General features: G+C 35.1%; 1 protein-coding gene across 1 annotated transcript in view; it reads left to right on the forward strand.

The window, feature by feature from the left end:
* Window positions 1-1,807: 1,807 nt before the first annotated feature.
* The window catches only part of LOC113499605 (uncharacterized abhydrolase domain-containing protein DDB_G0269086-like), a 49,978-nt gene continuing 35,906 nt past the window's right edge, over window positions 1,808-15,879 (forward strand). Inside the window, exons 1-2 of the mRNA XM_026880121.1 lie at window positions 1,808-1,833; window positions 4,729-4,912. Of these exons, the coding sequence (XP_026735922.1) occupies window positions 1,808-1,833; window positions 4,729-4,912 (210 nt within the window). The remainder of the gene's footprint in view (window positions 1,834-4,728; window positions 4,913-15,879) is intronic.

The raw sequence follows: 15,879 nt of genomic DNA on the forward strand, positions 1-15,879 counted from the left end.
TTTTTATATAATATTACTCATTGCTTTTGCTTTATTATTTAGCATCACGCATACGGAACTTTTAGTGCGCTATTCGTGATGTTTGATAAATATATTAAGTATTGTTGGAAACACAGTATTCTGGTGTGTGGAGTGTTTTCTAAAGTGTCCTTTACTGTAAGTTTGAAGTACTGCCTGTTTCTCGGAGCTAAGTTTCAACGGTTTGGTAATTTTTATAGCTTTCTTTCCCTAAGACTCTCTAGTGTTCATTTACATCGCTTGTCTGAACCTCAGTTTTTTCTGTAACAAGAACTTAAACGGATGGTTGGCTGATGACGTTATTATTCACAACTTAAGCTGAACGCGTCACAGTCAATGTCAAAATAGAATGTAACCAAGTTCTCTGCCTAAAATATAAATTATTAATCAATATTTAATCAGATATATTTATGGACTATCTGCGTTGAGATAATCGCATAAGATATGTTTAAGGGACTGCGGAAATAGGTAGATAGAAAGATACCATTTATTCAAGTATTTGCGCTACATCAGCTGTACATATATTCAACCGCTTCAAGTTCCTTATAGCTGAAAACGGTTCTAATCTCTGCCAGATTCCGACTGCGGCCACATACCGGGCCGAACCTAGTCCAGACATTGAATTCCACATCGCTGACGCCGCAGTATTTACTAACTCTATTGATTCTGCATTGAATTGATTCAAACATCCATTCACAAGATTATTGATCAGTTTACATTTGTTCGCGTGACGTCGCCTACGTGCTAGTACGCATTTCGTATTAATTAGGCCAAGTCAGCTCGTTTAAGGGTTTTGGTATGTGTTACAGTTGTACATGTCAGCGGGCCGAATATCAATAGTTATGTAATTTGTGTAGTCAATAAATATTGGATCGATAAACTGCTTGAATTTGGGGACGAAGAAATGGGTTGTTTTAGTAGTCAATAAAACGTCAGCTGTTTTAGGAAAACGTGCAACGTTGTCTACTTATTTTTTGGCTAGCCTTTCCCCAGCTATGACGGGTCGTTTAGTGTCACCAAAAGCGTTCTAGGCGAAATCATAATATCCTAATAAAATCACGATATTGTTTGCTTCTTTTGTTTATTCAAATATACATCTCCACATGTTTTTTTTTATTCAGATACTCATCAAGTATGGCTATTTCTCCTAATGATACAGATTTTCACTAGCTTTGCGAGCTACGATCGTAACTCAACTGTCGTTTTCAGATAGTGTATCTTAATTTAAGAACTTGGTAACTTAATTTATAGAGCCGTTTCGTTGAAGTTGACTAGTTTACCCCGCTTTTATTGAAGTTCGAAACGATTCGTACGAAATAGAAAATTACTGGCTATAAAATAAAGTTTTCTTCGCTAAGGATTTGTCTGCTGTTAAGTCGACTTTAAAGCTATTCGGTAATAGATTTTTCTTCTAACTTTCTACCTAAGTTTAGAGTTAAGCCGATTGAATGCTTTATGGTGAACTTACTAATGGTTCTGAAATACACAGTCATGAGTACTATAAAGTAAAAAGCTTAGATTCAAAATCAGAACAAGCCTGTAATGAGCCGACGACAGATAGAGGAAATGAGCATTAACCTGCTCTCAACACCAAGTGATCAAAAGCATTTAAGTAAAAAAGTAAGTGATTATGGCCCAATAGAAACGCGAGACGTAAAAACTATTCACCACTTACTTGATGGTGATGCCATAAACTCAGGGAAAATGTTAACGACATCAAATATTTCTGCAAATAATTAATTTCCGTAATCAGTGAAGTGAAATAGAATCATTGCGTTATACTCCCACGATGGTGATGTTAAGTGGAGGAAATGGGTAATTCAGATAGTGCTGTATTGGTTTATGTTGGTGGTTTTGTTTGATGTGATGGCGAAACGACTTCTATAAGATTCCTAAAACCCGAAATATTTTCATTAATCAATTTGAAATTTTCATTTGGGTCATGTACTGCAGCTCAGCCTTATGAAGTTTGTCCGTTTTTCCATCTCATTCCATCCATCATCGTTTTAAAAAAAAGTATCCTACCGTCCTAAGTTACTTTTTCATTTGTTTGTTTATCTATCGTTGTACTTTCCACATCTTGAACATTATCAGTTTCTTGTTGTTCAGTTATAACGCTGTAGCTGTATAACATCGATACCATGTCGTGCCGATTGATGTCTGAGGTATAAACGGCCTCTTCGCTATCGTTTAGTCTAGACGTTTACGCATGTGTTAGTCGCACGCTAGCAAGCTGTCTTTTCTGTAGATAGTGTTACGTCATGTAACTGTTCTCAAGTTTCTGAAGTGCGTTGATTTTTTATTGATTTGATTTACTTGAGGTCAATTTCTGTTATATAATGGAATATGGATGATATACAAACATATCTTGACATTTTTAAACTTTTATCTAATAAGACTACATCTTTAAAATTATTATTTGAAGCTGAAATTCCGTTAATTCTGTACTCTGCGTGTATTTTAGAGAAATGACTTACGCTAGCACGCATATTAGATATTATTGCATTAGTAATGATGTTATACTTAAAACAATTGTACCGTATTCATATGTTAAACTATAATCACGTGTAAGTTGAGCAACTTTCTCTGAGTCGGCTCCAATAGGCGCGTACTCATGGACCATACTTAACGGGCTATAAATGTGGTCTATAGAAATGGACTGCATCCAATTGTCTACAATTCTACATCTTGGAGAAAGGGATCTGCGCTGTTTAGGTGACGAATGTTGGAGTAATAAAATTCAATGTTCTACAAATGGCATTGCAGTGCATTAGCAACTGAATTCGTAATTGTGAATTGCAAAATATTATCGAAGTTGATTTTATTACTCGGTATATATCGGAATGATTAAACTGGTCTTGTCGTTGTATAAATTGACAAGGGTTGTTTATAAGAACCGATAAAGATGTGTGATATGTGTAAGCACTGGAAGTAAGAAAATAAGGATGAATACAAGAACCAAGGCCAAGATTTAAACCGGCATAAATATAGATGATAACATTTCAGTAAAATCCGATAATGCATTATACACTCATTGGAATAATATGTAATAGAGATAATGCTATCTGGACCAATGAAGAGAAAGAAAATACTAACAACAATAATAACTTTTTATAGCCACCTCATTGAGTGACCGATGCTCTTGAATTTGTCTCGCCTGCCAAACACACTTATGTTCACATTACTTACGTAACATTAAAATATACTGTTACATAATCTGACAGGGATATTAGCGATACACAACGTTACAACCCCACAACAATGGATATATATTTACGACTATGTATTGGACTCCGTTGTACAATCTGTTTCATAACCGATCATAAAATCTAGTGTTGATAAAATCTAGTCTCGGTTCCCTTGTCAACACTAACATTGTTTCGTAGTAAGCCGACTTGAAAGTAGCTCTAAATTAAAACTAACTTTTGTTGGGTAGGTGTACACAAAAATAGAAATACCTAGTATTCAAAAACGGTGTTCTCTCGTGGTGAAAGAAAATTTTACCAACTGGTCTATTAACATAGTCCTTGTTATGATATAATTGGTATAGTCTCTTGATCAGATCAAGATAGATTTAGGGAAGGATAAAGCTTGAAACGAAATGAAATTGAAACTGAAACAGGTCAGAGATCCGTTAATCCCCATTCGAGAATACTCGTACTTTTCAAGTTTGTATACTCTGATACTCGTATTAGTTTTGATAAGGAAAAAAAACAGCACTTGAACGTTGTTGGGCAAGTTAGGTTCTGAAGTAATTATTCAAGAGGTTCTCTGTTGGTTTATCATCAATGTTGTTTGTCTTATAAGGCCTTTAATAAACCATATTTTCGAACCAATAGAATTGTTATAAGATTAGAATGATTTTGTTTATTCTTGATCTTAAAACCTGACGATCCATCAAGATTTAAACCTTCCAATTGGATTCCGACGAGTTGATACCTCAGGGGCTAACAATCGATTCCCTAACGGCTTCAGCTCGGGGATATTTGTCGTTTCGGTATATTCTATGTAATATTCACGTCTTCAGTCTGCAAATCCGATAATACCCCAAGGCAACTATTAAATAGAATTCGAGTTTTATTTTCTGTGAAGCGCAATTTAAAGCTGTATTTTGACTAATGGAATTGAGAGTGCGTAAAATCTTTAAATTAAAGGACTTTGTAAAAGCCGCTGAAAAGTCCGACGTTTTTTGTTCTAGCTTTACTGCTTTTAGGCTCTGAAATAATGCCGCACTGTCTTAAAATATTTTAGTGAAAGTTTCATAAATGAGCGGTACATTTTCAGCTGCCCTTGTAGCGTTTTTGTCAAGCGGGCTTCTATTAAAATAATGTAAAGAAAACAGAGACATTGCATTTGAGCAATAACTTTAATGGCAGCATTGTGTTATTTTGATCGTTGTTTGTATACGACTATAATTTCGAATAGTCGCGAACTATATTCGGTTATGTATCCTATACTTAAAGAATTTTTCATCATTTTCCGTTGTATATTTTCTTTACTCTCTGGAGTAATTCATTCTTCCTTTTGTTAATCATAAATTTTCGATTCCCTATTCATGTGACTTATTTTTAGCTAATGGACCATCGTTGACTTTCTCCTTGGCGTATCTTCTGTCCGCTAGATTCAAAGTATCACATATTTTTCGTAAATCTTAATCTGACACACTGTGTACTACTACGGTTTTTCCTAACCAAAATTTATCTTTTACAGCGTCTCAAGAAGCCCTAGACCGAGCGAGATTAGCCGCGAGCGTCGCGAGGCAGAACAAAGGAAACGCCTGGACGAGTTGCGCGCACACGCAGCCGCGGCGCAGGCGCAGCGCGAGAAGAGGGACGAGGACCGCCGCCGGAGACAGGCTGAGCAACGCGCTAAGGATGATGAAAGGCGTGTACAGGTATGTACATGAAACCATATCATTTGTGCTAGGAAATCAGGCTTCCCGATTATGACCCATGCCCGTCCGTCAATTGAAAGAAAGGAAATTTCTAAAATAATTTCCGAAATCGGTTTAGTTTGTAGTTTAGTTTAGTTTGACCCTACAACGTAAAAAAAACTCGAACTTTCTCGTATTGCCCGTAATAATAATTATAGATTTACGTTCCTTAACAATATTCTCACTTATCCAAGTCTCTGTTAAATATTTAACTTTTACTTTGGCTAAACAGAGACGATAGCACATCCATAACGTATTAAGTAGCTTCCTAATCTCGATCTAAAATTCTAAAACATCTTGTAAATTTGCGTAAGCCGTTTTAATTAAGATTTTTTGCACTGATTCTCATGCTAATTAGTTTAAAACAGATTTATTAGTCACGAGTTTATCTTGATTAATGAAATAATAGTAGACCTTTTCGTCGAGTCTGTAACTGAATTCGCTTTCCTTTTAAACAGAGAAACTTTTTTCAAAGAGAAACGAAAAAGAAATTGGTTCTATTTTTAATTAAACTTTTGCAAACACTTTTCGCCGTCACGGCTTCAGCGGACAAAAACACTTACCACAAATATTCGCGAGACTTTGAGATGCGAATTGCGAAACAATAAATCAAAAAAGTTATTTATCTGAAGTAATGACAATGCTCTTTTCTACAACAAGTACTAATTCAACAGCATCGACAAACAATTTCACATCGCACGATTGCTTACCAAAACTAAAGTAAATAGAAACTGAGGTGAATCGCAAAAACATGTATTTTACGATTTTTACAAATCACGTACTGCAAGTGGTAGTTGAACCCGGGTTTTTACACTTTCACTGTGCGAGCAAAATAATGGTTACGCTAACATATTACAGTGAAAATTAGAAATTAACTTAGAAAACAAAGTTTACGATGTTTTGTTATTGTTTGTTGAACATGATTGTTACCATGCTGATAACGTCCAGAGAGGAATCGTAAAGTGGGTGATAAAGATTCAGAGAACGCACATCAACCAAACTTAACAACTTGCTAAAGGCAAATTGTAACAAATTCGGTCCCCTTAAACCTTTTTCTATTTAAGACATGAATATATGCCTCAGGGATCAATGAAAGAAATCTTCAGAAAATACTCACAGATCAAATTATTGAGTTTTGTTATTGACACTGTTGGAAATATAATACCACATCCATACTCATACAATCCAATTCTATATGAATAATTTAAGGAAATCAAGTATGTAAGCTAAATATATTTACGTAAATGCTTTTCGATGTTCTATTCTCGCATCGCATTAAACGCGGTTCACTTGCTCATGAGTTCAAGGTTTATATAACACGATTACGTATGCATCGTGTGCGTTCGTTTTGTATGCTGTCTGCTTCACTATCATTACTAGTGTATCTTAATGATTTTATATCTTAATTAATGTCAGGGTTAGGATCAAGGCCGAATGCAACCGGTTCTCGTTCTCTTCCATGGTTTGGAAGAATGTGTCCATAAATCTCTTTTTTGCCAAAGTCGATGTGTTGATGTTCTCTAATACATGTTAAATTTGTGTCAGTTGTATCAATAATCTTAACCTCTTTTTTAACTTCTTAGCGTGTAGCCTCACATACATCGACTGATTTAATCATGTTTTTCATTTTGCATCAAATATTCGGACGAAGTGCTTAGTCTACTTTCATAACGGTGCAGTTTCATTTGGTTTGGTTTTATTTGCAAGTCAGCGTCCAACTGCAGCATCTGTTAGTGATGTTTGTTCTCATTTTAATAAAGGTTTATATAACCGTTCTTTCAAAGATACCGCTCCTATTCTGAAAAACCTTAGAAAATTTAGGATTTTCCAAAAATTATTTCGAGTCATGGGTTAGAAACTGAGTTGTGTCAGTTATACGGAGTTATAACCGTAACGTACAATATTCCACATAAAGAAGAATACGTTAAAAGTGATATCATTTTTTTGTGTGAAGGTATTTAAAAGTTTTGACCTAGCATAACTCTGATAGATGTTCTTTTACTTAGATTCTGATAAATGTGCCAAGTGCCACGGTATGACCAAAATATGTGAGAACGAAGATAAAATATATGGCTGGTATAATGCCAAAATAAATTTCAGGCTTTCTCGAATAACCTTCGTTTGAGCAAATATTTCTTTTGTACAACGTATAATAAAGTGTCAGGTTCTTTATCAGTTTTACTTAATCTTGTCTTACACAGCGCCTTATTTTCTTCTTTCTATAAGACGTTACAATCAGTTAAAAATGCTTGCAACAATCTTCCAAGTAAAAAAGTTTTTGTATTTAGTTCTTTCAATTGTGGGTATCAGATAAACTTGCATTTTCTTTCTTCTGGATTTGCTGACATCTATCTGACCACATTAGTTCATCGGGGTCAGAATGTCAAAGCCCTAGCCATTGGGCTATTTTCAGTTAAATAGTTAGTGATGTAATATCTAGGGAACAAGTGGTGAGAGCATTGCTATTTAAACGCTATCTCGTCTGACCTGGATGTAGGAACTGCAAGTGTTTTAACCAACAACTGAACTTAATATTAGTTTGTTTATGATCTTATCTGCGGAGCTGTAGAGTTCAATGGACTTGTAGACTGATTAATAGTCGGTCTAGTGCCAAATGTCCATTAAAATATATAGGATAGGAACCGTATCATTGGGCTCATAGCGAAACGGTTAATTGTAGAATCATCACTAACTAGGAATTTGCGTAATTTAATTCTGTATGTTTCAGAACATGATCTATCCTAAAATATTTCATCTCCGTACAAGATAATGAGGTTAAAAAATTTCCCTATCATTCAAAACAAAATCGAATGCTTGTTTATTATAAAATATATAATTATCAACCTTACCCACAACTCCATATTACCAGTTATCTCACAAGCTTCGAATAAGGACGATACTTTTCCCAAAGCTTTCACCGGTGAAAATAAATTTACTCAGATTATTAATCTTAAGCCCAATATGGCTATTCATACATCTTTCTCTTCACATATTAACACTGGCTTCGCAATATCGATTGCGGTTGCTCTGCACTGTAATTAATAAGGCTTGGTACGCGCTCGGCAGTTGAACTGTGGTTCTCCTGCTGTTAGTCCATTGCACGTTATTACATGCGATTATCTAACTCATAGCTTGCAGTTTATATCGTGTAGTTTGTTTTAATACGTTTCTTAACCGTTGTGGCTATGGTATACTGGTATTCGACCAACAATTGGATGGGTTTTGGATTGGTCCGTGGTCGGTTACTGACGTCAACTGCTTTCAGCAATTCTTTTTTATCATTGCGGTTATCGTCTACTTCAAATATCATTAACTCTCACTCTCTACTTTTGCTATTTCTTAAGGCATTTTGATAGTGAAAGATTTCTTTTTTGTTTTTCTATAATCTCTTCCTCCACTTTAGTATCTAGTTACGTATTTGTTCGCGCTCTACGATGTGTAGACCGCCTTAGACCTTTATTACGCATGCCAATTAGCATAGTTCTAACCGCTGGTGCGGCTCGATTAGCTACTTTTACTCTGAGTAGGGCTTGATGTTCTATTTAAGAACTACTTGAAGTGTATATTTATGTAGGCTAACTTTGATTAGTGAATTATTTTAAGACATTCGTGTTACATTGAAGTTAGGTCAAGTACTATTAAGATTACTAACATTCAGCGTTAATATTTGCAATTGCCTGTTTTAACTTGTACATAGCTTCACTTTTTTATGGAAGACTGAATGTATATTATGACACTGCGGGCACAGTGATCCTCCAAATCCTACCACAAATCCTTATCTTTCTTTAACTGATGTAATTTAAATAACCTCAAGGAGATTTTTTCTAAGATAAAACCTTGATAATACTTTAAAGAATGTAACACAACAATTTCAGATCTTAAAAAGTGCATATTTCCTTTACAATCGTGAGATCCGTTTTGTACAGTGAACGCTCAACTTACCTGCCCACTACGTCATCCTTACATAACACGTCCTTGCTTAGATGACGTCACGCATTCCCACGCACGCCGCTGATTGTTTTAACATGGACGAGAGACGTTTGATTAATAACATATTATGGTTTTATTGCGAGCGGTACAGGTGCGAGGAATGTGGTGAGAGGGGGGTGACTCGGTCAGGATCAAAGCGTGTGGAAATTTCCGTAACGCTGTTACTATGTGAATGTTAATGGAATTGGTTCGAGATGTTCAGACCTTGCTGGATGTATGACGGGATGGGAATGGGCCATTTGTTGGTTTATCTGTTTTATTGAATATGCACAAGTAACATAAGTACCATACGTCATTTGTTTGACCGGAACAAATTTCTTTGATAAGATTTTAGTCGTTGCTAGTTGCAATTCACAACAATAAAGATTGCGCATTACAAGAACATCAAATAGCGTGATAGCGACATATGATAATAATGCCAGCCTTTAACTGTCCTACTGCAAAACGTCCCATTATAAGCAGTTTACTAGTACATAGTTTACTAGTATCTTTCCAATAACACTTACAAGTTCCACTTCACCATACTGTTTACCATCATTCCAATACAATTTTGCATTAATGCAATTATAATCGTTTGAAATGTTAATGGCTTCAGCATGGTGTTGTTATCAAACATTCATATCGTCTGTTTATCGACTGTGTTATTTTGTCTCGATAACTATCTCTTTTTATTATAGTTAGTTGATTATGATGGCAGTTGGTATATGTTTTTATAACATGAAGTTATTTTGCGAAGATCTTGAACTAAGAAAGTTTCTTACTTATTCTGTACTGCCAATGTGGGCACATATTTTTTTTTTGAGGTTTAGAAACTGAATTTGCTAAAGGAGGATGGCGGAGGTGTTGAAGATTATTTTCGATCGTGGTCTCATGATTGATAATCTCAAGAAAATGCTACTGGGACGAATCGCATAAAAATCCGTCATTCTATGTTTCTGTCCCTAAAGGAAGTGTAGTCATTTGTCATTATACCAAACTTTAGGTACGTACCTCTCATATGTGGCTTATACGTAGATATTATTTGAACATTGCACACGCATTGAAATAAAACAACAACCTTCACAAAAATGCGTACAAATGTTTGGTACGTAGTTTTTTGACTTCCCAACCTATTAACGTTTTTTCCCACTACACATGAACGTATCGCATCGATCTCGACACATTTATCTCGACTCACAATGGTACATCAGGTGACCAGGTCAGCGTTACATAATGCTGGCCTATTGTCAATGAGGTCATGCGCTAACTCGCGCGAGTTGAGTACTATGCTCGTGCGCAGGTACACTGCGAAACGTACTGCTGTCCAATTTTTTTTTTGGTGATTTATGAGTAAGTAGACAAATACATACAGACAATTTTATGATAATGATGACAAAGTAGTAAGTGCCTATGGGAATTTGTTTGCAGGATATAATTGTTACGTGTAATTTTAATATGCTCAAAGATACATTAATCTATTTTATTCATGATGATTTGGGATTTGTTCCAATCTATCGATGCAATATCGAAAATGGAACAACTTTAGCTATACGTGCAACAGAAGAAAATTCAGGACACAGTTATTAACACCCATACTTTTAAACTTTAAAAATTTGCACATTACATTGTTTATGTTTTAGAGTTTATTTATGTTCCCCATCCATTACGTTAGGAAATTCAGTAGTTATAATAAATACTCTTGCGAATCGTATGAGTGTTTAACTAGAACGCGCGTATGAAAGTATCAGAAAGTTCGTATTTTCTATGTAATTGTCATATGTCTTCATACTTTCTTATTTATCAATTAAGTTTTATCGTTTTTTTCTAGATTAAGCAGTACCGTGTTTTTTAACGAAAAAATATGTTTAGTTTTTGTAAGGTACCATTTTTGATGCATTCCAATTTGAAGAGAATTTGTGGAAAGTGTTCCCATGATGTCTAACGAACAGTAGACGAAGACATTTAAAGATTTATTGTATGTTCAACTATTCACACAAAAAAAACCGCTTCTAAGTCACAGCGGTGTTAGTAGCTCACTAAATCAGTGTTCATTTAATATGAACACTTGACCTTATGATCTTCCATTGTCTCTATTACTTTTTTTTCTCTCATCAGTCTAGTGGTTTTCCAAAGACACCTCTTAACAAACGGATGTTTCGTATTAAGTTATTCACATACAAATTTATTTATACCTTTTGTTATCAGTACTCATTTCAGGTACGGTTTTTCTGTTCATTAAACTCGCTGTTTAACAATTTTATGAGCTGTTTTTGCATACACATTTCACTCATTTACAGTATTCAAGATTATCTTCCAAACCATACAATTTATTATCGCCACGACCCCACACGTCGCCTACCGTACACATTTAAACAATAAACTCTAAATAAAGCGTCGAATTTACTGAAAACTACTTAAAGTAAGCATTCATAGGTTACATCCAAACAAAAATACACCCGGCGCGCATCAAAAAATATTTAAAATTAACTCTACGCCATGCGTCAAGGAGTAGACAAAAATAACGAAGTCACTTCCTTCAGGATTTCTCGAATAACGGACTAGTCGGACGTAGGCGGGACACTATTCCACATCTTATTTCAAAATTTAGTATCCCTTGCAAATATCGAAAATAACATTGTACCTATAGAATTTGTTGCATCATTCAGAACTGACACTGTCTCACTGTGACGCTGTTTTTGTAATGCTAATTCTGAAATTAGTGGTGTGTAATTGTTATTCAAATTACTTGAATTGTTTTAGTAGTTTTAAATAAGGACATTTCGGTCGAAGTGACGTTTGTGAGTCGATTATGGAGATCTTTGGAATTGTGTTTTGGGTGAGTTTTTGATTTTGACGATAATTAGCGAGACAATATTTAGAGAAGAAAACTTAACGTATTAACCAAATAACTAAAATGTATAGATGGTAATTTGTAAAAGAAAAGAAACCGAATTTAGAAAAGCGAAATCAAATCATTTTACAGTAAACTAGTTAAAAACGGTTACACCGTTAGAAAAGAGTATATTCTAAAAGACGAATCTAAAAACTGTATTCGATACAAAGGGGACAAAGGTCAGAATGTCAAGCTCGATCCAACACAAATTGACTATTGTACAACATTTAAATATCCTCGTTAGTCGACAAGTGACCGGACTGCGGCCGGCAGCTTTAAAGTGGCACGTCTGAGCCGCTAAGCCGGCTTTCCGATTGACTACGTCGATACAATGACGATATAAAATACCGCAGAAGCTGTAGCAATGTCTCTATTGTTGGTTTATACCAAAGTTTCTCACTACGCGGAAATTTGAAGTTGGAAGTACGCGAATATTGTTCGATACTTCCAATATTGATTTTATTGGTGATAGGGTAGGATTTATGTATGTTGGCTCTTGAGTGTATCGGTACATATTTCAAAGTCAATACAATTTTACTACCGGTGATGAAATAAGATAGTAAACGGCACAGCTTGTGATAACATAAATAATTAAATAAACAACTTAAAGTGCTTTTAAGTGAAGAGAACCGGAAGATCGAATTACCAACCCCTTTTCCCATTATCGATGCTCGCACCAAACAAATATTTTTGTAGACTACTGATTTTTGTGCCAAGTCTGGCCGTACCAAACAAAGCTTAAATTTCTGATAAGTATAGAATACGTCCATTTATTTCCTTGTAAAAAGACCACAAATGAAAATAAAAGTGCATGTGATGTTAGCTTTATGTTTGCCATATAATGTTCTTTGAAAGCTAAAATGTTTGCGTATTCTTAAACAAATATTGATAAAACCTACTTTCGTTGCAACAGTGCAACCGCCATTTCACAAAGCAACATCTATTTGTATTGATCCAACGCAAAAGATTAGATTATTTCGGCAGGAGATAAAAGAAAGTGTTTCAAGGACGCCGCAGAAATTCACAGCAACGTTCAATTTTAAAAAAGATTTTATATGGATCGGAATTTCACTTCGTCGTGAAGAAAATAAGGTTTCAAAAAATTGAGATGGAAAGGGGAACCTTCTACAAATGCCGGGATTAGTAATGTGAGACAGAAATGTTCTGTCTATTCTTGCCTAAAATCACAAAATTCATTACGTAAAGTGTTTAACGGATTTTTTTTGAAACGTAATAAATGTTCATGTTCAATCAAAATAAAAGGTGACGAAACCTTCGAAACTAAAGATTATTTGAACTGCAACTAAGATAAACTGAAACAAATGAATGAAGTTAGCAGAATATCCGATGTGATTAATGACCGCGATGAATAATGAGCGTGCAAGGACGTATAGCATTCTGGCCTGGTAATAAATGTACAACGAAATGCGGCACAGATTCTAGATTCACTGGAAGTTATCTTACGTCACAGGCCGAACTGAAGGAAGAGATAGGAAGTTATTTAGATGCTACGTTCCATAGAAGTTGGCACGAAACGCATCTGATAATCCAATAAGTTATGAGTTGAACACGGGCAAAGTAAGCCTTGTACGCCTGGCCAACGAAACAAATAAATTTCTATAGGAGCAAACCACCATTCTGGAGCTAAATATTATTTGGGGATTGATAAATGATTACTCTCCGATAAAAATTCCGAAGTATTTCTCGAAATGGATTTTTTCCTCAACTTTTTCTCCGCAAAGAAACAAAATGACCTAAAGGGCGCTTAAAAAGCGAAAACTACGACCTTTCTAAAGGCAACATTTTCTAAAAGCCTAGTGTTCTTGAGTCCAGCCTAGTCTTCGCCTCTATCGCAGTCGTTCACCCTAGTGAGCTTTGCCTGGTATGTATATTACGTATCGCACAAAACGTCTGATTCCCGGTATGCTGTGCTAGCGTGTAGTCAATCTTTTGTTGATTTTACGCGGTTGCCTCTGATTTTAGACGGCGTTTGCTTTCGTCATTGTTGTCTGTTTATCTGGGATTAGGCTTGCTGTGTCGGCTTTAGATCGAGATTTTTATGTAACGGTTATTTTATAGTTTGGTTTCGAATATCTTTGGTTTAGAATTGAAGAACATTGCTGATGTTGTTATGATTGGTTTATTGAGCAAAATTTCCTTATTGTCGCGCTTATCGTGTAAAATGATAAAATTGTGATATAGCCTAGTTAAATGAGAAAACTTGTTTCAACAAATTCTTCGAATAGGTTTAAATGCTATTTAGCAATTAATTCCTTCAAAGATAAATCTTTCGGAACTCATAAAAACCAAATTAAATCAACACAAACAGTTTGATCTAAAAATATACGGTACAAGTTTTATTGAATTTCTTAGCGCAAGCGCAGCGGATCTCGGAGCATTTTTCAATGAAGATCAAATGGTAGTCGGACTTCCTGCATCTCTTCGCCTGAGTGCTTCAATCCTTTCATAGAAATAACGATCTTTGCCGTAAGATGATGCTTATAAGAAATGTTATCAACAAACGCATGTTTATAAATACTCAATAGTTTTGAATCGCTATTGAATTTACACCAATCTTTTGTTTTATATTGAAGCAATTTTAATAGAAAATTCTCCCAAAATTTATTAATAGATATTGATCGATAATATTCAGATTAGGACGGTGTGCAGAGCAGTGATTGAAGTGTAAAGTGACGAACACGTTTTGGACAGTGACCTTGGTTCGTTTATGCTAATCAATGTGATATTTTGGAAGATGAGTAATAAAGCGAGCAACGAGGTAGACGAAATTTCCTTTTAATAATATTATTTTGTTTAATGTAAATTTCTAGTACCGTAAACGGGCTGAAGAAGACTGACAGGGTAAATAGAAACCGATTTAGTAACTGGTTTAAATTTTTCGGAAAAAATAATAGACTACTACGACGTTGCGACGTTTTATAATTTATAAGAGGGCTGTTTTTATATGTCCCTTTACAAAATTCGTCTCCATTTACCCTCCAAACTTATTTACCTTATTTTACTCGGTGGTTACATGTTTTTTTTTTATAATTTTGAACCGAAGAAATGATGTATTTTTCTGATAAACCAAATATTCATAGATATTAATGTCTTAATAGCCAGCTTCTGCTGTTTTTTGTTGCTGGTTACTATGAGATAATAAAATTGTATAAGAAATAATTTGTAGATATGGCTAACCTAACGTTTTAAATAACTTGTGTTAAAACATACTGCATACAATAAGAAGAATCAGCAGAAACGTATTGTTGAACATTCCAGTCCCATATATTGCATGTTGGCTTATTATATTCAAATATTTTTCGTCGCATTGTTTCATTTCTCTCACGAACGTTTCCGTTAACCATATCCAGTTCGGAACATGTGAAATTCTCCAAACATTTCGCGAATATTTTGCATGTCATTACGTCGCGTAATATCGTCGTGCCAAGCGATCCGAACGGCCAATGATGCATACTTCCTGTTGTTCTAAATCCTAATATCATGTAGACATCGTTTAAGAAATACTTGTGCCTAATATGCCTTATGGTCGTGGCAGCCTTTGTCGTGCTCAGAATAGGGCCGAGGTCAACTCATCCTCCGCTATTAATCTTTCGCGAATAAGGAATTGTACTCTGAGATGGGATCATTCACCTGTGTGTTAATAACGTTGTCTGACGTCGATCTATCTTATACGTTATACAAGCCTTCTACATTATGTTACAAGGTACATGTTTTGTTTCTCAAAATGGTCTAATAATCAGAAACTTTAGGTTTTGAGCGGTTCCCAGTTATGATGGGGCATCCGTTGAGGATCTCTCTAAAAGTTACTACTTAATATTCTTTTAAGTCGGTATGTCAAGAGCACACTCCTTTTCACCTTAAGCAAGAGTCGTCAGTATCGTATGTGTGACACATACATTCCTGTATAACTTGTTTGGCTATCATCGTTCATTCATTTATGTGCCAATATTCGGGCTTAAACAATTCTTGTTATTTGTATACAGCTAATCTACGTATTTTTCGTTGATGACTGCTAATCATTATCTTAGTTTCGTTTATTACTTTT

Source organism: Trichoplusia ni, chromosome 12 (genome assembly GCF_003590095.1).
Source record: "Trichoplusia ni isolate ovarian cell line Hi5 chromosome 12, tn1, whole genome shotgun sequence".
NCBI classification, from domain to species: domain Eukaryota; kingdom Metazoa; phylum Arthropoda; class Insecta; order Lepidoptera; family Noctuidae; genus Trichoplusia; species Trichoplusia ni.